Raw genomic sequence first — 26,589 nt, forward strand, 5'->3', positions numbered from 1 at the left:
TTAGATTGGGGATGGGGAGAGAAAGGGACACATTCGAAAGCTTCCCAGTCCCTCCTCTTGGAGCTATTGCTTCCAGTCTGTCCAACATTTATTAGCTTTACCCACCGCCCCCCCCGCTTTTTTTTACTTTAAGTATAGCTGGTTTACAATGTTGTGTTAGTTTCTGGTATACAGCAATTCAGTTATATATATATATAAAAACTTCTTTTTCCTTATAGGTAATTACAAGATGTTGAATACAGAGCTTTACCTTTTATTTGGGTTTTTATTCCAGCTTTATTGATATATTATTGACATATATTTGTTATACGCATATATGGCAAAATTACTACCACTTCTAGCTTTACTTTTAAAGCCAAAACAAACAAAAACCCCAAAGTGAAACTTAGCTTAGAATCTTCTGATCAAAAGAAGCAGAAAAATGATCATATTCAGAGAAACAGCAGCAAAGGACAAGTCTATTAGAAAAATATGTACCAGACATTACAAGCCAAATGAAGAAAAACAGAGACCCTTACAAACATTCCTAGGACAGGCTGAATCACACCCTCCAGGAAGATGGAGATACATACAGTTAGTTCCTGAAACGTGAAAGGGTATACCCAATGGCTGTCTCTATGTATCTCACTGTCACAGGATAGGTGGCTTAGAAAGTTGTGGGCTGCTAAGGCACACAGAAAAGACCAAACTCCAAACAATGCTTCTCTGTAAAGCAACATGATCCTTACTCAAAAAGAGCATTGTGGCCTCCAGAGCAGAGAAATTTCTGCAGCATGAGGTGGTAGGGATACTTCCTCTCATCAAACAGCATTGGGGATGTAAAACCAACTGAACAGATGAAGAATGTCAGCCTGGAAGAGGGAAAAAGCAGAGTTAACCTTCTCTGAGGCAGACACAGAAGCGATGGGAAATTCAAGTAAAAGTCAAAAGTAAAATTTAATATTGCACTGGGTGACTAGTTTGGATATTAAAATTTCTAAGGCAGGGCTTCCCTGGTGGCGCAGTGGTTGAGAGTCCGCCTGCCGATGCAGGGGACACGGGTTCGTGCCCTGGTCCGGGAAGATCCCACATGCCGCGGAGTGGCTGGGCCCGTGAGCCATGGACGCTGAGCCTGCGTGTCCGCTCCGCAACAGGAGAGGCCACAACAGAGAGAGGCCCGCGTACCGCAAAAAAAAAAAAAAAAAAATTTCTAAGGCAAAAAAGGGTGACAGTTCCCACCTACTAGTAAATACGAGGTTATTGGAATGCAGTTTGATTACAAATGCTTTTAAAATTTCTATATCTTAGACTAGGCAGAACCAAAACAAGTAGCTTAAACAGTATTTGGGGTACACATTTAAGAGTAAAACAAGGGACCTCCAAGTCCTCTAATTCAGTGGCTCACTCTACATTCAAGTGGAGAAGGAACCAATTAGATTCTGCATCTCAAGCGGAACCTCACCTGAAGCGTGGAGTAGGTGTATATGGTGGAGGCTGCCAAGATAAGCCCTTTGTGAGGAGCTTAGTGAGAGCTGAGGCCGTTGATCGAGCAGCGGGTGTTGGTGCTGTGGTGGTGCTGGCAGCATGATGGCTCCTTCTCTGGCGGACAGGAGACCCCACACAAAGTTTAACAAGGAGTCCAAATAGCTCAGCCAGTGCTCTGCCTAATCTAGAGGAAGCTGGAACCCAAAAGTCAGAATAAGTCTGTATAGTACTTTCAGAATGGTTTCATTATAACAGACACATTACTGTTAATACATTTTAATGACTGACTACTCCCTCCCACTCAAACATTCTATGGAACACCTGGACTTGTCTCTACATATGATATCTGAAAAGGAAGCTCCACAGGGAATAAATGCCTCTTTTGAAGGCAGGAGACAGAGAAGTATGTTGGCATTCAATATATAATAAATATGAAAGACAAACAAGATAAGCACTCACACTGTTAGGAGATATAAACTGAAACCACCTTTGTAGAAAGCAATACACAATATGAACTTATTAAGTAAATGATATATCTATGTATTGAATTATGGAGTCACTTAAAATGCCTACAGAGAACTTTAAAAATGGCAAAAATGCTAACAACTTAGACCAGAAAAGAACATCTGTAATATACTAGTAACGTCTCATCACAACATTAAATGTATGGTCCCCAAAGGAAAAAAGATTGTTAGGAAAAGCATAAAAACTTAAAAAGCGGTCTTCTTATAAAAATCTTGTAAGGTGTTAGGTAGATTACAAGTATTTCAAATTTTCATCTTTGTAGGATGCTTTTTGGTATATACTGCTGAACCAAAAAAGCAGAATCCTGGGGCTTCCCTGGTGGCGCAGTGGTTGAGAGTCCGCCTGCCGATGCAGGGGACATGGGTTCGTGCCCTGGTCCGGGAAGATCCCACATGTCGCGGAGAGGCTGGGCCCGTGAGCCATGGCCGCTGAGCCTGCGTGTCCGGAGCCTGTGCTCCGCAACGGGAGAGGCCACAACAGTGAGAGGCCCGCGTAACGAAAAAAAGAAAAAAAAAAAAAAAAAAAAAAAAGCAGAATCCAAATATAAACATGTAAAGGAGATGTACAGAAAAAGGGAAAGAAAATATATCTAAACACATTATATTTGGGTAATTTCCTTGCTTTCCTTAAAACATTTCTCTGTACTTTTTCTATAGTGAATATTTATTACTCTTAAAATCACAAATGAAAACGCTGTCACAGAATGCCTGAAATAAACATTATTTCATCACGATTCAGGTCTGAATCAAAGCACATCTCTTAATTATATACATGTATATATGAACCCACTGTAAACAAATAGGCTCTACTTGAACTGGTGCCACATATCGTACCCCAAAAACTCAGTAAGCTCTGAGATATACAGCATAAGAAGAAAGGAACAGGTCTCTTCTTTTTCCCAATCCACCCAAATTAGGATCTCCCAATCCTAATGAGGGATCAGGCTACAGATACTCGCACTGCCTGGCTGGAGGGTGGGTGGGCCTAGACTCTGAAAGCCTAATGCATGTACACATTAAGTTTGTACTTTTCCACCACCGTTTTCAGGTGAACAGACAGCAAAGTGGCTCAAAGGTAGTCAGCAAGGATAAAAGAGAAAAACAAAAGGCCAGTAACCACAGAGAAACAGACATCAAAAGCATGGGCTGGGCCCACACAGAAACCCCAGAATGTGCCAAGGTCACAGAGGTCTAACAAAGAAAGGGGAGATAAACATTAGCATCTTCTTGGATGGTCAGTTTTCCTTCAATCTGGGGAAAGTGGCAGTAGACTTTCAAATTAAAACAAAGGAGCAGAATTAAACAAGTTAAAACAGAACATAAAATTCAAGGGGGTTTAAAGTAACAAATGGAAACACCAAAGGCCAAGTTTTGCTTGCTTTTGGGCAGAGCCCCCAATTCCCAGGAGTTGTCTACATTTTCCTTCACATTAAGGTGTCAGAAAGTGGCAAATGTACAAAATTGGTAGAGGTACAGAACATAGAAAATAGGCTCCCCACTGATTTTACATTAAGGGGCAAAAGATGGCAAAGACAGATCAGTGCGCATCTTTATTCACTGTTTTGGTTGCACCACACAGCACGCGGAATCCTAGTTTCCTGACCAGGGATTGAACCTGCACCCCCCACAGTGGAAGTGCAGAGTCTCAACCACTGGACCGCCAGGGAAGTCCCCAGTGCACATCTTTAATGTGGTCTTGCATCATATTACTGTAGTCTCCACAGAGCTGGCAAAGTAACTACTACAACACAGATCAACTATGTCACTTGCCAGCTACATCTGAGGGACAGAGAAAGGAAAAGGAGACTGAGTGCAGTAGCCAGACAGGTAACAGGAAAGCAGGAGGGCTTAATATTAATACCACAAAAGCCAAGAAAGGAGTATTTTGAGAAGGAGGTGATAGGTCAACCATCATGCTGCGGAAAAGTGAGAAGTGGACTGAAAAGTATCCAATGGACTTAGCAACAAGGAGGTTACAGATACCTTGGTGAGACATTTCAGGGAAACGGTAGGAGCAGAGGTTATATGCAGTAGTAGAAGAGTGAGCAGGAAGAAAAGGAGGGGTAGACTTGGCTTTCAGAAAGCGATTCTCTCATCTCTGTATCCCTAACAGTTAGTACAGAGCCTGTCACATGGCAGACACCTGAAAATGAGCCACCAAGTTTAAAACTTCCTTAAAGGAAACAATACAGCCATACCAGGCTCTAAAAGGGAGCAGAAGGAAGAGAATCACTCACCTGACAATAACGGCTTGATTTGCTTGATTCTGGCAGCCATGGCAGGTGTAATTTTAGATTTGCCCTTAGAGTCTGAAGCAGTAGGTTCATCTGTCTCCATAGGAGCCAGCGTGTCACCATCAAGCCCAATGCCTTCCAACAAGCCCTGGGTAGAAGCATCCATACTTCCAGTGGTTCCATCCTGTTCCCCATCTGTAGACATAAGAGGGGAGCAATAAGACCATGTTGAGCCAGCACTCACCTGGTTCCTTGTTCTGAAGAGTCCAAAGAAAGAGCTATCTATAGTGCTTGTTACTCTTTAAGTGTCCACAACTTCCTAAATCTGAAAAGAAAAAACCACAAAACTGTACTTCTTTCCCTGGAGTCCTTCTAAGTAGCTAACACTGACATCTTCCAATGAGAGCATGTTAAAAGTCTTAACTTTCAAGGACTACCTTGGAAGACTGTAGGCACACTGCATGACCCAGAAACTTCACATAAACTACAGTGTGTGTGGTGACCCCATGCACTCAAGGCGCACACCCTGCTAGAATTTTAGAGCTCGTTAATAAACTCAATTTGGACATCACAGATTACCACTGGAGAAATATATTTCCTAGAATTTAAGATTTTTGTATATGAATGTGAGATGAGTCTTTTCTGGGGGGGGGCGTGTGCTCTTGACCTAAGAATCAGCATTAGGCAAACTATAAAACACATCAAATTTTCTGTGTAATATTCTGGAAAAACTATGTGGAAATGAAGACATCTTTGTTAAATGTGTGAAAGAAACTGCTGGGAAAAAATGTATCTAAATTGTTATGCAAGGCAATTCTTTGACTGCGAGTCTAATTTCGTTCTTGGTTTTTAGTAAATTATTTTATTCTTTCCTTGACTTAAAGTTGGTATATTTAAGACTCTGACAAAATTTGTGATTCTAACATTTGGTTTCATCCATTTTCGTGTATATTTTATTAATTCTGTCCCCTTCCTCCACAATACAATAATTAGCTGTCATATAAATCCTTATTTGTTGTTTCAAAACTTATGTCTGCTTTTTTATTAGTTCCTTATCATTTTCTCTATCTTTAGCAATCTCAATACAATTTTTAAGCATACCTTTTTTCTAACATCTTTATTGGAGTATAATTGCTTTACAATGGTGTGTAAGTTTCTGCTTTATAACAAAGTGAATCAGTTATACATATACATATGTTCCCATATCTCTTCCCTCTTGTGTCTCCCTCCCTCCCACCCTCCCTATCCCACGCCTCTAGGTGGTCACAAACCACCAAGCTGATCTCCCTGTGCTATGCGGCTGCTTCCCACTAGCTATCTATTTGGTAGTGCGTATATGTCAATGCCGCTCTCTCAGTTCATCCCAGCTTACCCTTCCCCCTCCCCGTGTCCTCAAGCCCATTCTCTATGTCAGTGTCTTTATTCCTGTCCTGTCCCTAGGTTCTTCAAGACCATTTTTTTTTAGATTCTATATATATGTGTTAGCATACGGTATTTGTTTTGCTCTTTCTGACTTACTTCACTCTGTATGACAGTCTCTAGGTCCATCCACCTCACTACAAATAACTCAGTTTCATTTCTTTTCATGGCTGAGTAATATTCCATTGTATATATGTGCCACATCTTCTTTATCCATTCATCTGTCGATGGACACTTAGGTTGCTTCCATGTCCTGGCTATTGTAAATAGAGCTGCAATGAACACTGTGGTACGTGACTCTTTTTGAATTATGGTTTTCTCAAGGTATATGCCCAGTAGTAGGATTGCTGGGTCATATGGTAGTTCTATTTTTAGTTTTTTAAGGAACCTCCATACTGTTCTCTATAGTGGCTGTATCAGTTTACATTCCCACCAACATTGCAAGAGGGTTCCCTTTTCTCCACACCCTCTCCAGCATTTATTGTTTGTAGTATTTTTTTTTTTTTTTTTGTGGTACGCGGGCCTCTCACTGTTGTGGCCTCTCCCATTGCGGAGCACAGGCTCAAGACGCACAGGCTCAGCGGCCATGGCTCACGGGCCCAGCCACTCCGCGGCATGTGGGATCTTCCCGGACCGGGGCACGAACCCACGTCCCCTGCATCGGCAGGCGGACTCTCAACCACTGCACCACCAGGGAAGCCCTGTTTGTAGATTTTCTGATGATGGCCATTCTGACTGGTATGAGGTGATACCTCATTGTAATTTTGATTTGCATTTCTCTAATGATTAATGAGCATTCTTGCATGTGTTTGTTGGCAATCTGTGTATCTTCTTTGGAGAAATGTCTATTTAGGTCTTCTGCCCATTTTTGGATTGGGTTATTTGTTTTCTGGATATTGAGCTGCATGAGCTGCTTGTATATTTTGGAGATCAATCCTTTGTCAGTTGCTTCGTTTGCAAATATTTTCTCCCATTCTGAGGGTTGTCTTTTCATCTTGTTTATGGTTCTCCTTTGCTATGCAAAAGCTTTTAAGTTTCATTAGGTCCCATTTGGTTATTTTTGTTTTTATTTCCATTTCTCATAGGAGGTGGGGTCAAAAAGGATCTTGCTGTGATTTATGTCATAGAGTGTTCTGCCTATGTTTTCCTCTAAGAGTTTTATAGTGTCTGGCCTTTCATTTAGGTCTTTAATCCATTTTGAGTTTATTTTTGTGTATGGTCTTAGGGAGTGTTCTAATTCCATTCTTCTCCATGTAGGTATCCAGTTTTCCCAGCACCACTTATTGAAGAGACTGTCTTTTCTCCATTGTATATTCTTGCCTCCTTTATCAAAGATAAGGTGACCATATGTGCATGGGTTTATCTCTGTGATAGGTTTTTATACACAGAATTATCTTCACTGTTTTCTTAATTGTTTATCAAATTCATTTTCTCCTTGATGCAGAGTATAGGAGAAAAAAACTTTCTAGAAAAGCTACTTTTATTAATTTTAGGTTTGCTGCATTACGGTCAGAAGATTGTATTGGGTGGGCCAAAAGGTTCGTTCGTTTTTTCCCATAAGATGGCTCCAGTAGCACTTAGTTGTCTTTAACTTCCTTCAAAACAATTTTGTTAGATTTTACGTGACAGCTGTCATATCAGCACACATTTAAAAAGAGACTTATCAAAATTGGTGAATTTCTGTGTAGCCATTTTAATACTGAAGATGGGAGGGGGAAAAAAAGCAACATTTTCAGCATATTATGCTTTATTATTTCAAGAAAGGTAAAAACGCAACTGAAATGCACAAAACGATTTGTGCGGTGTATGGAGAAGGTGCTGTGACTGATTGAATGTGTCAAAAGTGGTTTGCGAAGTTTCATGTTGGAGATTTCTCACTGGATGGTGCTCCACTGTCGGGCAGACCAGTTGAAGTTGACAGCGATCAAACCGAGATATTAGTTGAGAACAATCAACGTTATACCACGCGGGAGATAGCCAACATACTCAAAATATCCAAATCAAGCACTGACATTCATTTTTGCACCAGCCTGGTTATGTGAATCACTTTGATGTTTGGGTTCCACGTAAGTTAAGCGAAAAAAACAATTCTTGACTGTATTTCTGCATGCGATTCTCTACTTAAACGTGACAAAAATGTTCCATTTTTAAACAAATTGTGACGGGCGATGAAAGTGGATATTGTACAATAATGTGGGACGGAAGAGATCGTGGGGGCAAGCGAAATGAACCACCACCAACCACACCAAATACCGGTCTTCATCCAAAGAAGGTGATGTGTATATGGTGGGACTGGAAGGGAGTGCTCTATTATGAGCTCCTTCTGGAAAACCAAATGATTGATTCCAACAAGTACTCCTCCCAATTAGACCAACTGAAAGCGGTACTCGACGAAAAGTGTCCAGAATTAGTCAACAGAAAACGCATAATCTTCCATCAATGTAATCCAAGACCATATGTTTCTTTGATGACCAGGTAAAAACTGTTACAGCTTGGCTGGGAAGTTCTGATTCATCTGCCCTATTCACCAGACATTGCACCTTCGGATTTCCATTTATTTCGGTCTTTACAAAATCCTCTTAATGTAAAAAATTTCAATTCCCTGGAAGACTGTAAAAGGCACCTGGAACAAGTTCTTTGCTCAAAGAGATAAAAAGTTTTGGGAAGATGGAATTATGAAGTTGCATGAAAAATGGCAGAAGGTAGTGGAACAAAAGGGTGCATACGTTGTTCAAAAAAGTTCTTGGTGAAAATGAAAAATGTGTCTTGTATTTTTACTTAAAACAAAAAACGAAGGCACTCTTTGGCCCACCCAATGTAATTTCTGCTTACTGCATTTTGCAACTTCTATTGTAATATAACATAAAAGCTATTTTATAAAACGGCACTGTCCAAGAGAAATATAATGTGAACCACATATGTAATTAAAAAATCTCTAGTAATCACTTAAAAAGTAAAAAACAGCTATAATTTTTAATACATTTAACCCAATATAATAAAATTATTTTAACATGTAATCAAATATAAAAATGACTGAGCATACATTTTTAAATTAAGTATTTAAAAAAACAGGTATCAGTGTTATGCTTACAGAGCATCTCAATACAGATATTAAGTTTTCATTAATCGATCTATATTTATATTTCATATAATTTACTGGGGAAAAAAAGATTCACATACCCAAGTTTTCCAAACATACTTAAAAGTCCTCCAACAACTGAATAGAGTTAATAGTTGTTATATTTAAATTAATAGGGGCTTCCCTGGTGGCGCAGTGGTTGAGAGTCCGCCTACCGATGCAGGGGACACGGGTTCGTGCCCTGGTCCGGGAAGATCCCACATGCCGTGGAGCGGCTGGGCCCGTGAGCCATGGCCGCTGAGCCTGCGCACCCGGAGCCTGTGCTCCACAATGGGAGAGGCCACAGCAGTGAGAGGCCCGCGTACCGCAAAAAACAAACAAAAACCCCAAACAACAACAACAAAAATTAATAAAAATTCAGTTTTCTCCATCCAACCTATGACTTCATCTTAACTACATCTTCAACAACCCTATTTCCAAATAAGGTCACATTATGAGGTGCTGGGGGTTAGTACTCCAACATATAATTTTTGGGGGCGGGCACACAATTCAACCCATAACACCCTCCACTTAACAAGAGGGGAGAGAGAGAAAAAGAGAGAGAGACAGACAGACAGGGGTGGGTGGTGGGTGGAGGTGGGGGGGAGTGTGAGGCAGCACGCACAAGGACAAGAGGAAGGAAGGAGGGAGAGCGAGGGAGCAAAGAAGAAAGAAAATTCAGTTTTTTAGTTGTACTAGCCACATTACAAGTAGTAATGTAAAATAGCCACATTACACGTGGCTGGTGGCTACCATATTGGACAGTGTGGGTCTAAAGTGCTCCACAGCCACTTAGAATAGTCATTTACCATTTTAACGTAAGAAATTAAGCTTCTGAAAAATAAGCACACAAAAAATTAAAGACCCACTATAATCTTTGTTACTGTAATTTCTAAGAATCAATCTTACATTCTCAAAAAAACTACATATAAAGATGTTCAGTTTTCAAAATAGTACATTAGAAACTTAACAGGGAATGGTTAATTCATGGTACCTTTACATGGCACTTAATATTAAGTGAAAAGAGACCTGTAAAATATTACGTCTAAGATAATCACAACTATGTTAATAAAACATACCTTCAGGGAAAAAGATTAGCAGATATTTCCAAAATATTTTTTGTGGTATAAATATCGGTGATTCTTCTTTCTACTACATTTTCTAATTTTTATCATTGTGGGTATGTATTTTTTTAATAGAAAAAATAACTGAAAATAGTTTAATTTTAAAATAAATAATTAAAAATTAATGAATGGAAAAAACTGAAGACTACAGATGATAGACCTATAAAGACAGAGACAGACAGAACTTAAGAGAATTAATGGCTAGGATTTTAGTTTCTTGGAGTTACCTGATCTTTTTCCGCCCTGGGTCGTACCTGCCTTCTCATCCTTTGGAACCAGTTTCTGCATGTCCGCCTGACCAAATTCACACCCAGATGGCAGGCTGCAAGAAGAGAAACAGTGAGCAAAAAAACCTCTGATAACTCATCTTTTTAATGTTGTGCTTGGTCTCTGACCTGCTTGGCTGACACTATCCCCCTCCTATAGCAGGTAAGTTAACCTAATAAAACATCTGCAATGACGGAATTCCTGAGGTAGTACTCAACAGGTTTCCAACTCAACTCTTTATATCTGGCTAACAACAGGACCAAACTGTAAACACCCACCATGCTGACACAGCATAATTGAGATATCAGGTCAAAGATGACACATTTGTAAGGAAGTCCTTTGGCTTATAAGTGGGAAGGACAATGCTATTGGTTAAATGTGTGTCTCCTCAAAATTCAAATGCTGAAATCCTAATGTCTGATGAGATGTATTAGTAGTAAGGCCTTTGGTAGGTGCTTAAGTCTTAAGAGTAGAACCCTCATGAATGGAACTACCGCCTTATAAAAGAGGCTCCAGAGAGATTCCTAGTCCCTTTTGCCATGTGAGAATACAATGAGAAGTCTGCAATGTGGAAGACAGCCCTCACCCAACCATGCAGACTTCCAGCCTCCAGAACTCTGAGCAATAAATTTCTGTTGTTTATAAGGACCCAATCTGTGGATTTTGTTATAGCAGCCCGAATGAACTAAGACAGACAAGGAGGCCTCTGAACTCTTTACCTTTCTATCCTTGACCAAAGTAATACCCCAGGCTCACTAAGCTTAGTTTTTCTGTTAGCAAAGACAACAGAGATAGTAAAAGAGATGACCATTTCCTTACCTGTTTGGGGTACACAGGGAGAGAAGGACAGTGCTTTCCCACACCAGGGAACAGTATAACTGGCTCAGCTTGCTCAGAACACTCAGACCCAACTGAGAGCCCCACTGGTTTACGGAGATGGAACGAATTTCACTCTGTAGCCAAAGTAAAAAAGGTGATCTTTGGGATGCCCTCTGAACATTTATATTCAAAATCAACTTTTAGTTATTTACAAGGGATAAGGGATTCTACTTTTCCTTCCTTACTATTCTCAGAGTTGTGTACTTCATCAAAATTTCCACACTTAAGAGATCATAATTCCAGAGGGTATTCTTGTACAATATTTACAATATGTCTCTAACATCCCTTCTCATTTCTTCTTTGTAAAGTGAAAAACAGGAGTCACAGGCAACTCTGTTCTTCTAAATGGAAGAAACAGTTTTATAGACTCATTGGCAGCTTACTAATTTTTTTAGATGGTGAGGGGGCTTGTTATTTCCTGTTTATTTCTTTATTTCAATCAATCAATCAAATCAGTCCCTAAAGCTTTTCTGTGTAATTTAATTATTTTCTAAATAGTTTATAATTGTGCTTTTCACTTAATTTGATCCAAAGAACACACTCCTAGCTCAACAGCATAAAACAGGGCTGCTAAAAATACGACACCAATAATCTTTAGACTTGATTACTTGACAACTAAGGGTGGCAAAACTGTGAGCACTCAAAAAACAAATAAACAAACCCCCCCGCCCCCAAACTTCAACTTTCTGGAGCCATAAGAGGATCCTCACATGGAGTGCAAACATAAGGTTTGATATTTAGGAAATCTTTAGTAATCTGTTAATCACCATTAACTTAAATGTTCTGTGGTCACATTTCCTTCTTGCCATCTTATTATCAAGCCTACAGGCATTTGTAGAAAGATTAGGAAGTAATACGGTCAGATGAGCATCCAATTGAGCCTTGTCTGCTAAAAGGGGTGACTATACATCCCTAAGGCCTATATGGATGCTACAGATCTATTAATACCTGTATTTATCTCAATCTCTTTCACTCTCAAGAAGGTCCAGTTCACAAAACAAGTTATATGGTCACCCAACTTCCAATGAAAAAAATACTAAGGGGAAGTGAAACTAGACAGCAACTTGAAGCATAAATTTAAGTCATCCACCCAAAAGAACTCACCCTAAAACTGTTCTTCCAGCAGCTCGCCTACGTAGAACTGCTTCTAAGTACACTAAGATGCCACGTATATACCCTAGGTATTTTACCGACTTTAAGCCAACATAATTCTTACCTGTCCAACTCTACAAGTATGAACAAACATCATGATGTAGGCGTGGGCAGCAGTGAGCGCATGCAGTAGAGGTGTGGCTTGAGCTGAGAGGGTAGCATCAGCGACATTGCCAGCACAAGCCAGTTCTCGCAACAACACTGAGCCCCCAGGGGATTCTATTGGGCGGTGTAAGGGCTCCAAGGAGGAAAGAATGGAGTCCAACTGAAGGAGACCCTCCTGAAGGACTTTGGGTTCATGTGACAGTGTCTGAAATAAGAAGAATAATTACAGCATTAATGTACAATGAACTTCATATGCATGTCTTAATAGTCACAGTGAAAGAAGTGGAAGACAAGTCTCACAAATTTCAGACCTGGCCATGGTCTTGCACCTGGTAAATGGTGAAGCCAAAACATGAACGAAGGTATGACATACCTAAACGCCTTTTAGAGCAACACATTACTTCTCTTGAATGAGAGGCTTTCAAAGGTGGTAGGCCAATCAAATTTAAAAGATTGTGATGGCCAAACTGGACTACTGTTACAGCAAGGACTCCATGCTGTAAGATTAATTCCAAATTTTGCACAACAGGGAGCAATGTTATTAGGCAAGGTTCCAAAGCATGGAAATGAACCACTATTACAAATGTTTTTTTCTTACCACAATAAGAGAGACAATTCTAGGATAGGCATCAGCTAGGCATTTTATTTTGGAGACAACTCAAGGATTATATGGCCCCTGCAATTTCTTTCTGAGTAGGAAGAAAAATCTTGACAGTGAACACTATCACTTGCCATTCAAAGATAGGAGAACTTATGTGCTTTTCCTATGGCTTTAAATAAATCTATCCACCCTCACACGGTATCTTACGGGTAGGATAAAGATGGAGCAGCCCTTTCCCCCCCTCTCTCTCATAAATAGCACTTAATTAAATATTTGCAAAAAGGAAAGCAGAATAAAATATCAAATGCAGATATCACAATTATGGATCTTTCCAAGTCCGCAAGAAACTGGATTTCTGATTTTTAGCAGAAATTACTTATCATTGCACAACTCAGCTAATAAATAAGCTTCACAGATTTAATCCAATTCCTACAGAAATCCCAATGGCTTTTTTGCACAAACAGAAATATCTCTCTTAAAATTCATACAGAATCTCTAGGGACCCCAAATAGATATAGCTATCTTAAAAGAGAACAAAGTTAGAGGTCTCACATCCCCAGATTTGCAAACTTACCACAAAGCTACAGTAATCAAAAGTGTAGTACTGGCATAAAGACAGACATCAACACCAACAGAACAGAGAGCCCCAAAATAAACCCTTGCATATATGGTCAAATGATTTTTGACACGGTTGCCAAAACAAGGGTACAATAGGGAAAGGACAATCTTTTCAACAAATAGTGTTGGGAAAACTAGATACCCACATGCAAAAGAATGAAACTGAACCTTACCTTACACCATACAAAAAATTAACTCAAAGTAGATCAAAGACCTAAATATAAGAGCTAAAACTATAAAATACCTAGAAAAAGCCATAGGATAAAAGCTGCACGACACCGGATTTGGCAGTGATTTCTTAGTTATGACATGAAAAGCACAGGCAATGAAAAGTAAAAAGCAAAAACTAAACAACAAAAAACCCCCCACAAAAAACAAACTGGACTTCATCAAAATTAAAACCTTTTTTTCACATCAAATGACACTATCAACAGAGTGAAAAGCAACTCATGGAATGGGAGAAAATAATCTGCAAATAATTTATCTGATAAGGGATTAATATCCAAAATATATTAAGGGAATCTTACAACTCAACAACAAAAACAGACAACCCTATTAAAAAATGGGCTCTCCCTTTTCCTCAGAAGCTCTAGGCTGATGAGAGAAGGAAAGCATCAGGCAATTGAGGGGAAAAAATAGTGCCAGGCTATCTAGAGAAGAGTGAAGAGAGGCTCCAGGCCAATGAGAAGAATTAGGCAAGAAACACACAGATGTGCCAGCCTTCTGAGAAGCACCAGCCAGCAACACCTTACCTCTTTAAACTTGGAGGAACGGCTTCATCTCTACCCTTCTACCTCAAAGGGAATCTATGCCAAAATGCTCCAATGAATGGAGGACACACTTGGATTTGTGAACTGAAGTGATACGCAGAATCTCTGAGCCTTGGTTGTTTGGAAGATTGAAAAATCTTGTTCAGCATGGGTGACCACCAAAAAAGCAATCTAAAGCCATCTATATGTCACAACTGAGACAAACTGGGGAGTTTGTTGTCAAATAAAATGTACTGTTCCGGAAAAAAAAAAAATGGGCAAAGGCCCTGAACAGACATTTTTCTAAAGAAGACATACAGATGGCCAACAGGCACATGAAAAGATGCTCAACATCGCTAATCAACAGAGAAATGCAAACGAAAACCACGAGATCTCATATCACACCCATTAGGTTGGCTAGTATGAAAAAACTAGAAAATAACAAGTATTGGTGAGGACGCATAGAAATCAACCCTTGTGCTTTGCTGGTTGGAATGTGAAATGGTAGAGATGTTGTGAATAATACAGTATAGCAGTTCCTCAAAAAATTAAAAACAGAACTACCAAATGATCTAGTAAATCCTACTTCTGGGTAGATAACCAAAATATCTGAAAGCAGAGTCTTGAGTATGATTTCACTTTCAAGTCAAACTCAGAACCAGAGAGTAGAACGGTGGTTGCCAGGGGCTGGGGGAAGTTGCAGAGATGTTGGTCAAAGGGTATAAACTTTCAGTTATAAGATGAAAAAGTTCTGGGGATCTAATGTATAGCGTGGTGACTATAATTAATAATACTGTATTATATACTAGAAATTTGCTAAGAGAGTAGATCTTAAGTGTTTTCACCATACAAAAAAGCAGGGTCTGGAGAACACACTCATGTTCGTAGCAGCACTATTCATAAGAAGTGGAAGCAACCAAAATGTCTATCAATGAATGAATGGATGGATAAACAAAATGCAGTTTAAACATACACTGGACTATTCAGCCTTAAAACAGGAAGAAAATTCTGACATATGCTACAACATGGATGAATCTTGAGAAAATGCTAAGCAAATTAAGCCAGTCATAGAAAGACAAGTACTTCATGAATTCAACTTACATGACATACCTCGAACAGTCAAAATTCAGACAGAAAGTAGAATGGTGGTTACCAGGGGCTGGTAGGGAGAGGGGAATTGAAAGTTGTTGTTTAATGGGTGCAGAATTTCAGTTTTACAAGAGGAAGAGAGTTCTGGAGATGGGTTTCACAACAATGTGATGTACTAAACACTATTAAACTATACACTCAAAAATGGTTAAAGCGGTAAATATCATGTTATATCTCTTTTACCACTACTTAAATAAAGCAACTTCATTTTTGGGCAAAATTTGAGCAATGAACTACAGGTCAATCATGCTTAAAATACACAACTATCAAGCCTGAGAAAGGAAAAAAAAATACATGGCTAAACAAACCAGACTGTGTTAAAACCCACTTCCAAAGCTTTCTTGCAGATTTATTTTCCCTTCCAAAAAACTCATATGTTAGAACTATATACCAAACTCAGGAACAAAGAACAAACACTTTGACTTTTCAATGAGAAATAACGTAGCACACTATTATTAGTCACAAAATCCACTTACAGTACATAACCGCCAATTTCTTCATTATGTTTTAGTTGAAGGGGAGACCACAGTAAAAACACGTATACAGAAGTATTGCAAAATTGATTTCTAAAAGAAATGAAAATATTCGGCCAGATGCTTCTTACCAATATGGATTTGCAGACACCTGCAACAGCCTGACAGGCTGCAGATGTGGGAAAGTCAATGGGCAGATTGGGAAGACCCAAAATGGTAACCAAAGGCAAGAGTCCTTTCTGATTCACAAATTCCTGGCAGTGGTCATCGGTTGTATTGTTGCTCAGAATAGATTCCACAAATTTCATCTAGGTAATAAAAATTAAAAAAAAAAAGTTAGAGCCTGACACTTGGAACTAAAATGCAGCTTGGAATTAGGACAGGGGTAACCTTATAGTCATGAAATCAGTATTTTCTAGAATATCAAAACCTCAGGTAAGCAGTAATAGGTATATGAAATGACCCCTAAACATCCAGAAAATAAGGAATTACAACTTCTTCCCAATGTATCTTTTCAGCCACACCTAAAGTCACATAATCTGAGAAGCACAGAGAGGTTAAATGACTTGCTCAGGGCCACACCATGAATTAGTGGCAGAATCAGGTCTAATTTCTTAATTTGCTCATTTAGTGATTCTTAAAGATAATGTGTTGCCTCTCCCCTAGAAGCAAACATCACGGATACTTTTCTTCAAATGTGCTCATAATGCAAATGAAACCTAGAACTCTGGAAGTGATTCAGACTAAACAGAGCATTTTGTAAGGGTAAGAAAGTAAAATACGGGAAACAAACACACAGGCAAAAGAGAAACCATCTCTGGAAGTCTGGAAGTGCTTACTGGGCTAGAACAAATGCTAAATGGGCTTCCCCTTATAGGTAAATAACTCTGGGAAAATTCAAACTCTTCCTTTTTTCCTGTGAGACACACAGAAGTTAAAAGAAAACACCACATTATTATTATTATTATTATTATTATTGGTAAAAGAGAAGTTAATGGGAAAAAATGGCAAGTAACGGGAAAAAAAATATGCTGGGATGCACTCAAAGAACATAATACTGGGCTGGTCTAACAAAGCCCATTCTCCTCCTGTTTGGATTCCAAAGGGGAATGAACAGAAAATTGGGAATATTAAAAAAGGGACTGTTAGCTAATTTTTGGCAAATCACACAGAACAAGGTTTATACATCTTTCCCCACTGCTCTCTGCACTTGAAGGGCCCCAGTGAAAATAAACACAAGTCATCAGACTATTTGGTAACCCCACACATTTTCCAGAAGAGCACACACCTTTACTCAGATTGCCCTACCATTAATCTTACCACATTAAGGATGTAATCCATGAGGGGAATAGGAATACGTTCCTCTGTACCAACAACCCTGTTAAGGGAGAAAAGAGTGAGTTTCACAGAAATTCACAATACCAATGCAAGAGAACAAAGCGAAGAAAAGGAAACCGTGAAATTCTAGTCCTTTCTCTCAGTTAGACTTATAGCCTTTAGTACGTAGCACAGAAAAAAAAAAAAGAAGGAAAAAGAAAAGAGCTGAAATCAATTCTGAAGGTAGCTTTCCTAGCCTGAGTAGGTTGAGAGCACAAAAGGAAAAACCAAGCTTTCACAAACTCAGCACTTATACATATCTCAAAAGAAATTATTCTATTTTAGGCAAACTATTATAGGAGGAATTCATCAATATGAAAATACTAAAAATAAGCATGTTCAATTAAGAGACTATTTAAATATTTGCTTGAAGAAAGGAGCTAGGCAAAGAAACAAATACATAAACATCTTACCGTGTTCTTGCATCAGATTTAATGTTAGAGAGCAGGAAATGGAATTTAATTTTGGTCAAGATTCCATGCTTAGATTGGTAAACCATTCAGAAAAGTCAAAGTTGGTCAAAGATGAAGGCAACACCCAAGGTCTCCTTCTCTAACAACCTTTTCCTGAACTACCCCAAAATTGTGATCAGGTCCTTCTGCTTCAGATGCTTCAATGATGCATTGAAGATAAGAAGGCTGCAATAATGCCATAGCTGCAGAAAATGCAGCCTTTAGACCAATGGCTACACCTTGGCTTTTGTAAGAAATAAACAGAGGGAAAAACCCCACAAAGTATATTGAAATGAAACAAAATCTACCTAAAAGATAAACCCTAGAAAAGGACAAAACTTGAGTTGAATAAGAACATTTTAGATATAGGCCCTTGGGAGAAATTTGGGAGAAAAGGGCAGAGATAGAAGAAGGGAGAGGTAGGGGGAGAAGGCAGAAAAATTGGCAAAAAATAATTTCGTCTCTGAGCAAGATAAAATGTGAACAAAGATTTGCCAGGCATGGGGATATGTGGCAGCAAAACAGAGACTAGGCAATAGGCAAAGAGAGTGGAGAGGCATGACGAATGGCTTTAGAGCTAAAATATCTCGAGCTAGGGCTTGGGTAGGATGTTGTGAACATGCTCAATGAAGAATCTGGGGAAGAACTTTGTACAAAGGGAGGACCTATACATAAGCCAGGAGTGAAATGATTCCATGGGAAGATTGCAAACCCTTCCCTGACTGTAAACTTCCTCCGCAGAACCACTGCCACATTCCCTGCTACTTACACCAATTATCCGTCCCAGCTTGACTGCACTTCCTTGGGAAGAACTCAAGAGATCCATCTCTACAGCTAAGAAGTACAGGTATGGCTCTAAGCCCAGGGAGATACCTGCCCCTTTGCAGAAGCCAAATATAATGGTAAAGACTCAAAGCACCATCATGAAATGTACTTTCTTCATTTGCTAGATGGAAGTTGGAGGGAACAAGAGAGAAAACAAACCAACAGTGGTTCTTAAACTCCAGGAATGAACTTGTTCAGTAACCACTTTTCTCCCCACCCTCATCTTTTTGGCTTCTAGGCTCAGGGCATCATATAGGAATAGTAAAAATGATCAACTTTCTTCAGTAGAAATCCCCCTACCACTGGTTTTAAGAAAAGTCATTCTAATCCTAACCTGATATGAAACTTTGACCCATAGCATCTTTGAAACAATGAAAGACTGCATTTCCATGAAGAATGAAACAAATTTATCTTAACTGTCAAATTAAAAACTGCCGCCTCGCCGCCTTCTCCAAAACAGACACACATTCCCAAACTTAATTTTAACTCTAGTCACTTTTACATGGGTATTTATGATGTTGGAGCCCTTAATCAGATGTGGAGGAGAAGGATTCCAATTGAGTGTCATAGTACACGGGTACAGGACAACAGATCTCATGTTTTGGGGTTTTTCGGGGGTGGGGTGGAGTGGGGGGAGGAAAATCAGGTCTCTCTTACCACTCCTGAGGAGACACAGCTGCCTTTGGCAAAAGAGCCCTCCCAGTGGGCCACAATTCAGGGAACAACTGCTTTTCTGCATTTGATGCCTTTAAAGCCCAGACAGTTGCTATTCAAGTTCCAAAGACCACATGGATATATATAACCCATTTCTTTCAAGTTGTTCAGGGTAGGTGGTTAAGTTAGGCAAAATAAATGGAATCAATCACAAAAATAAACCATGGTGCCCCAACTGAAAACCTTGGTTACTTACTGGCAAGTATATTCACCCCCAGCAATATCAGTTTTGCTGAGCTCAAACAATTCAGAAGGCAGAAGAAAGAGGCCAAAAGCCAAGTATTTAGAACTACTTGTGGTGAATGCCTTTGAATGTACAACAGAACTCCATGTATTTGGGGTAGACTGTAATGCCTAAGTTTCCTTATTGCAGATTTGTAGCACAAAACCACGTGTCTCAAGATCAAATACAATCAATCATTTTACTCAATGCTAGCTGCTGATTTTGGGGACAAAACCAAGGGAGAAGAACACTGTCTTAGTCTGGAAAAAAAAACAAACTCAAAACTTCGTCAACAGGTGAGTGGATAAATGCTGTAGTATATTCATACAGTGGAATACTATTCAGCAACAAAAACAACATACTGATAGACACAACATGGATGAATCTCAAAAATACGCTATGCAACGAAAGCCAGAAACAAGAAAGTACATACATTAGATATGATATACATATAAGACTCCGTTTATTCTATTTATACGATGTTCCAGAACAGGCAAACTTATTCTATGAATGACAGAAATAAGATAGGTAGCTGCCCCATTTTAGGGTAGGGAAATAGGAAACTTAAAATCTGTACCATTTACTGTATAGGAATTATACCTCAATTAAAATTAATGGAAAAAATTACTCATGCGTGTATTTAAGGCATTGGAAAACAGATGTGGGCATGGGAGACCAGAATTTGTTCGGGAGTCCCATTGAAGAATTTTGCGTTGGGTGGGGGAAGGATACAAACAAGACTTTTGGGGAGAGGTGGCACACACTGCAAATTTTTCAAAGCCACTTTCCCATATTGGCAGAAAGTACATAGCAACTCCCACCATAACAACTACCTGGGATAAGGAGATAAAAGAATTTTACCTATAATAGGTAGTGGCTTTCAAAATGTAGGTTGAGTTTAGATAGTCTTTTGTGTTCCCTTCCAGCCCTAATAATCCACGTAATGACCCAATTGAAGCTTGTGAAGGTGGCAGAAGTGGAAAAGTACATGTGTCAATATTTGTGAGATTCTTAGATATGTTATGTGAATGAGGTGCTGATGAACACCCAGACCATGCAGAAGAACATCAATACCATGGAACAGCAACTATTAGAGTCCTTTGCAGCTTAGAAGCTACATATGACTAATACTATGATACAGTATTAATGTTGTGGGTCTAGATTTTAACTATTTCTTCATTCTTGTTCATGTTTCATTAGGCCCAGATCTCTTGGCATTTAAGACTCAGGGACTCCTTAATCTAATACTCTTGATTCATTTTATCAACTCAATAAATAAACAGCTATTAACTGATTACCTACTATAAACAAAGTGATCGGGATACACTGTTGAATGAGACATTGTTCCTGCCTTGGAGAACTATATAGATTAGTGGGGGAAACCATTAGAATATATAAATGATTTTTAACAAAACTGTTGGGAGAACACAAAAGATCAACTTCCTATTTAGAGGTTAAAAAAAGTTCTTTTAAGAATAAGACATTTGGGCTTCCCTGGTGGCGCAGTGGTTGAGAATCTGCCTGCCAATACAGGGGACATGGGTTCGAGCCCTGGTCTGGGAAGATCCCACATGCCGCGGGGCAACTAGGCCCGTGGGCCACAACTACTGAGCCTGCGCATCTGGAGCCTGTGCCCCGCAACAAGAGAGGCTGCGACAGTGAGAGGCCTGTGCACCGCGATGAAGAGTGGCCCCCGCTTGCTGCAACTAGAGAAAGCCCTCGCACAGAAACGAAGACCCAACACACCCAAAAATAATAAATAAATAAACTTAAAAAAAAAAAACAAGAATAAGACATTTGAGCTAGACTTGTAGGAATTTGGTAGATGGAAAAGAAGGAGATAGATAATTTGGGGATGGGGGATAAATATGAATAGAATATACAGTGACTCATGATATTCCAAGAAAAGCATGCAGAGTGAAGACATATGAGGGCTTGAGAAAATGTCAATTTACCAAGGCAGCTTAAAATCTGGGCATGTTAGACAAAAGGTATTAAGAAATCCAGGTAGAAAAGTTATATGCAGATGAATGTACACAGCTTGACTCAAAACCACCACCATTACTAACATTCAAGAAATCCATCCCTAGTTTGTAGCCAGGAACAGGAATCCTATACCAGCAGGACGGCTGACAATCAAGGATGTGGCAAAAAAGCACTAAGATTCCGACTCCTTTGCAAATAAAGTCCTGCTTTCTTTTAGGGTACCCTCCTTTTCCAGAAAGAGAACATTTTTTGTGTGTGCGCGTGTAAACATTTTATTGACACACAACATACAAGCAAAAGGTGCACAAACTTAAGTGAACAGCTTGACAGTTTTATACAAATTGAACTCACTATGTTACTACCAGCACTCTAAAACACCTCCTCTCAGAAAGACAACATTTTAATCAAAACAGAAGATGGTGCTAGATGAAGGCAGGGTTGCCTTCTCAGACAATGAAAATATATCTGCCCAAGAAAGCAACATACTTAAAACGTAATGCCTCCCCTCCAAAAAATTCACACCAACAGGCTCATTACTTTCTAGAGTTCCAAGAGGGCATACCTGTTTTGGATTCTAGACCTTCGCTCCTGCTGTCTACTCCACCATAATCTTCTCTTAAGTCCCAAGCCACCCTTTGAGATGAGCTCAAACCCATTCAAATCCACACCTAAATAAAATGCTCATGCTTTTCTCAGAACTACTTCTATATATACACCAAAAGAGCACTTATTAAAGAATGCATGACTGTCCAGAGGGATCATGCCCATTTCGAGCATGAAGGTGATTAAGAGTTACAGCTACAGCAGTTGCTTTTCATCCCTTGCATGCGAACACTGTAAGCTCGAAGAACCAGGTCTACCAGCAGTCTTTAAGCTCACCCCCCCATCCCCATCTCACCATCCAGGTAATCAATTTTCATGTAGAACAAACCTCAAATAAATAGAAGGAAAATCTACTGTGCCTAGTTACAATCATATAGTACATTCCAAAGCCTTCTGATGTATCTGGAATGAACAGATGAAATAAACAAAAACAGAGACCAACCAACAACAAATCCCTGTAACTCTTAAGAACTTCTTAGGAGATAGGCTTCAAAAGTGCAATGTGTTTAATGTATGCTCACTTATGGAAAACAATCAAGCAGTCAATGACATGGAATACCAAATCAACAAAGGGAAATCCTCTGAAGAAGGCCTTTTAATTTGATATACTGAATTCTGATTGAATTTCATGAACAGCGTTTAAAAAAGAAAGCTTGCTAAAGCAACCAAAACAAACACCAAAGCACAAACGACACACAAGGGTCAAAGAAAGATAAATTACAGACATTTAGGGCCGGAAGAACCTTATAACTGGATCTAATCCAACTCCCTCATTTTTACAGATGAAAACAACATGCTCAAGATCACAAGGCTAGAGAACCTGTCTTGTGAACACTTACTGCTGATTAGGCTCAGTTTCATTCTGCTGGGTAGAATTAAAGCTCTGCATGGCCTGTACTTCCTCTTCCTCCTCATCCTCACTAGAGGCCTCTTCTGCAGCATGATTAGATCTTGGGGGAGGAGCAGTGGCAGTGCCATCTGCCTTCTGGATTGATGGCTTCTGACAGATGTATTTAGGGTCTCTTCCAAGGTTACAGATTTCTTCAAGTAACTGAAAGGCAAAGGAAACAAGATTACTTATTAGTAATTAAGGAATGGGGTGATGACTAACATTTTTGGAGCACTTTCTATGTGCTATATACAGAAGTGCCAAAACACTTTATATACACTATTCCTGGAATATAGTCATTAATTTCATTTTACAAACAAGGAAACTGAAGTTCTGTGAAGTTAAATAACTTCTTCAGGGTCACATGGCTGTTAAGTGACTGACTGATTGATGTGACCCCATGTTCTAATTCACCAACCACCAGTAACTCATTTACCAGTTTCAACAATCCTAAGAGGCAACCAGCAGGGCTAGTAAATGTGGAAAAAAAAAAACCCCCAAAACAAAAACCAAGCAACAAAGATTAGAAAGGGTAATATGCTTTTACAAACAGAAGCTAAGCCTTGGCAACTTCTTAATATCCTGTATAAGAAAGCAATACTTAAGTGACTTTTTTGGGGGGTGGGGTAAAGGACCAACCCAAGGACTTGGAGAAAATGAGGCAGAATAATCCTCTTATAGGCACAGTCTAAGAATCCAAATGACCTCCAGTAGGTCTTGCCTTTTCCTAAAAACTCCCACTTCACTGCTCTCTCATGCCCATGGTCACAGCCGTATCACTTCCCACCTTGATGATCGCAGTCGTTGCATCTGTTTTGAGGGTTGGCTGATGTCTCATGAGCTCATCAACAGCACTCCCGAGGTTGGAGGCAGTATCCCCTTAAAGTCAAAAATGGAATTGTTAGAAAGACTGAAGAAAATAGAGCTTGGGCTATTTTTTTTTTTTTTTTTTTTTTTGGTGCCAATATAAGGAGGAAAGAAGAAACTGAACTGGTTGTTGTGATTTTCTAATGCCATGCTTTCTCAAATGAATTCACACCAACCTCTGCAACCAAATCACTGGGGAGGAGGAAAGAAATTTATCATCTAGTAAACACATTTTAAAGTAACCATGTATGCTACATTCTACCGTAGTAATCTCTACTGTCAAGGTCTGAACTAGTATTGTAGGGTGAAGAGAGAACGAGAAACAAAAGAACCATAAACCATTAACCCTGACTGCCCCGGTAAAGAATGGTAGTGGCTAAAATGCTACAGTGGTGACAAAGCACATTTTTGAAAACTGGATTCTTTCTGGAACCCCTCCTTCTTGCTACACCTCAATGATCTGGTCTCAAATACACTGAGAAGGAAATCTATTAATTTGTGACTATCTTAGGGACTTGGATATTAGAACAGAAGATTACCAGGATCTCCTGTTGCTGAAGACTAGATGGTGGACCTGAAAATCCACTGCTGGTTTTCTAATACCTATTTCTCACCAGCATTGTAACAGTACATTTAACAGTGAACTGTTGAGAAGCATGGAAATATTATAAGCAGAGGTTAAGGATGAAGTATTCTTTTCTCCCTGCAATAGACTATATGGTGATAATTCCCATTAAGCTTAGCACACCTAGCCAGACACATGATGAAGTGAGGTCAAGGAAGGGTTTCCTTGCCAACTGGTGGCTTGATAATCACCTAACTCTTGGCACAACAGCCAACCAATTATTTATTTAAAGGCAAATCCTTACTTACCTAGAGGATCGGAACTCCTCCTCCTCCGCATGGCTGGGAGGTAATCTGGAGACAGAAGAACTTTGAAGAGACGTTCAAAAGGCTGACACTGTACAAATGACTGAAGACCTCGGGCATTCAAGCAGAGTGCACTGAATACATTTGGGAGGGAGCCAAGGACTTCACGGGTAGCAGGAACCTAGAGAGAAAATAAAGTGAGCTTGAAGACATCTGAAAGAGTCCAGGTACAAAGTTAGGAAACTTTGGCCAGGGGTACTACACAGAGAGGTCAAACGGATCTTGATGACCAGGTCCAAAGGTTTCTTTCTTTTTTAAAAACTTTTAATTTTACATTGGAGTATAGTTGATTAACAGTGTTGTGATAGTTTGCAGGTGTACAGCAAAGTGATTCAGTTATACATATACATGTATCTATTCTTTTTCAAATTCTTTTCCCATTTAGGTTGTTACAGAATATTGAGCAGCGTTCCCTGTGTTATACAGTAGGCCCTTATTGGTTATCCATTTTAAATACAGCAGTGTGTACATGTCAATCCCACACTCCCTAACTATCCCTTCCCCACACCCTCCAATAATTTCAATACTACACGTAGAAAACAAAAGATAGGATTTTCATGCCATAAGACTGCTTTTCAAGTGTGTGTGTGTATATGTCTGTATATTTTATGGAAAGGGGTATGCATGGAACATTCTTTACAGATCAGCAGAAAGGTCTCACGTCTTTGATCAGCAGTGCATGCAGCATGACATCTGTCAATCCATTGTCCTGGAGTGAGGAGAGCAATGATGGTTCTTGAAATACAAACACAGTCACCACTTCAGTAGCTAAAAAAAGGATGAAAGATATAAGAAACTGAGAGATTCTTCACAGGTATTAAAAGCAAAACTTCAAAGGCTCAAACAAAACAAAATAAAAAAAAACAAACCCAGAGCTCAATGTACAACAATTTAATCGCGTGCATGAGCTTAGTAAAAGTACTAATATTGCCCATCAGAGATTGATCACCATTAGGAATTTAGTGACTACTCTTCAAGATTTTTATGGGGCAATGTATAGGCATGACAGTTATAGTTAGTAATATTGTAATGAGTAGTGGAAATATGCTAAGAGAGTAGATTTCAGGTGCTCTCATCACACAAAAAAGGGAAACTATGTGAGGAGATAATGCTTGACTGTAGAAATCATTTCACTATGTATATCAGATTATGTTGTACACCTTAAATATATAAAATTTAAGAAAAAATATATAAATAAAACCTGAAAATTTCAAGATTTTTATGAGCATATTTTGATAAGAATGAAGTTAACTTGTTTTTTCAATTGTAATATGCACCATATAATCTCCTTTATCTTTCCCACGTCACTACAACTCATTCAATTTGAATGGCTGCATACTGTTCTACTAAATACATGTACCACCATGCATATAAACCAGTCCATAATGGTGAGAATTGATAAACCTAAAAATATACCCTTTTTTGTCTGCTTAAGCAGGAAAAAATGTAAGATGGCAGTGTGTGTTTGCTGGGTTAAAGTGAATGTAAACTTACTGATGAAAATGGACAAAATGTCTTCTAAAAAGCCCTTTCAGCAATTTAAAAATACCATCAGCAATGTTAAGAATCCTTGGGTAGGGATTTCCCTGGTGGTGCAGTGGTTTAGAATCCGCCTGCCAATGCAGGGGACACGGGTTCGATCCCTGGTCCGGGAAGATCCCACATGCCGCGGAAAAAAAAGAGTCCTTGCGTATTAATCTGACCAATTTTTGACAGTATATAGAAACGTGCCTTAAGACTACCATTAATGCAAATATGGCAAAAAGAATATGGAAAAAACTCTATGCAAGAGAAGACAGTACAGCATTAATGCATTCATTAAAAAGTAAACAAAAGAGAAACTAGAA

At 39.2% G+C, this 26,589-nt stretch overlaps 1 protein-coding gene across 10 annotated transcripts in view; it reads right to left on the bottom strand.

Moving 5' to 3' along the window:
- Positions 1–26,589, bottom strand: part of HUWE1 (HECT, UBA and WWE domain containing E3 ubiquitin protein ligase 1) — a 143,581-nt gene that overhangs the window by 52,089 nt on the left and 64,903 nt on the right. For all 10 annotated transcript variants that reach the window (XM_079910200.1, XM_079910204.1, XM_079910199.1 and 7 more), the window contains 12 exons: positions 25,404–25,510; positions 24,686–24,863; positions 23,733–23,824; positions 22,896–23,107; positions 17,197–17,254; positions 16,008–16,184; positions 12,246–12,491; positions 10,970–11,103; positions 10,111–10,205; positions 4,226–4,417; positions 1,442–1,658; positions 729–851 (listed from right to left, as the gene is read on the bottom strand). In XM_079910200.1, coding sequence (XP_079766326.1) covers positions 729–851; positions 1,442–1,658; positions 4,226–4,417; positions 10,111–10,205; positions 10,970–11,103; positions 12,246–12,491; positions 16,008–16,184; positions 17,197–17,254; positions 22,896–23,107; positions 23,733–23,824; positions 24,686–24,863; positions 25,404–25,510 — 1,831 coding nt within the window. The remainder of the gene's footprint in view (positions 1–728; positions 852–1,441; positions 1,659–4,225; positions 4,418–10,110; positions 10,206–10,969; positions 11,104–12,245; positions 12,492–16,007; positions 16,185–17,196; positions 17,255–22,895; positions 23,108–23,732; positions 23,825–24,685; positions 24,864–25,403; positions 25,511–26,589) is intronic.

This window comes from Stenella coeruleoalba (assembly GCF_951394435.1).
Source record: "Stenella coeruleoalba genome assembly, chromosome: X".
Taxonomy (NCBI): Eukaryota; Metazoa; Chordata; class Mammalia; order Artiodactyla; family Delphinidae; genus Stenella; species Stenella coeruleoalba.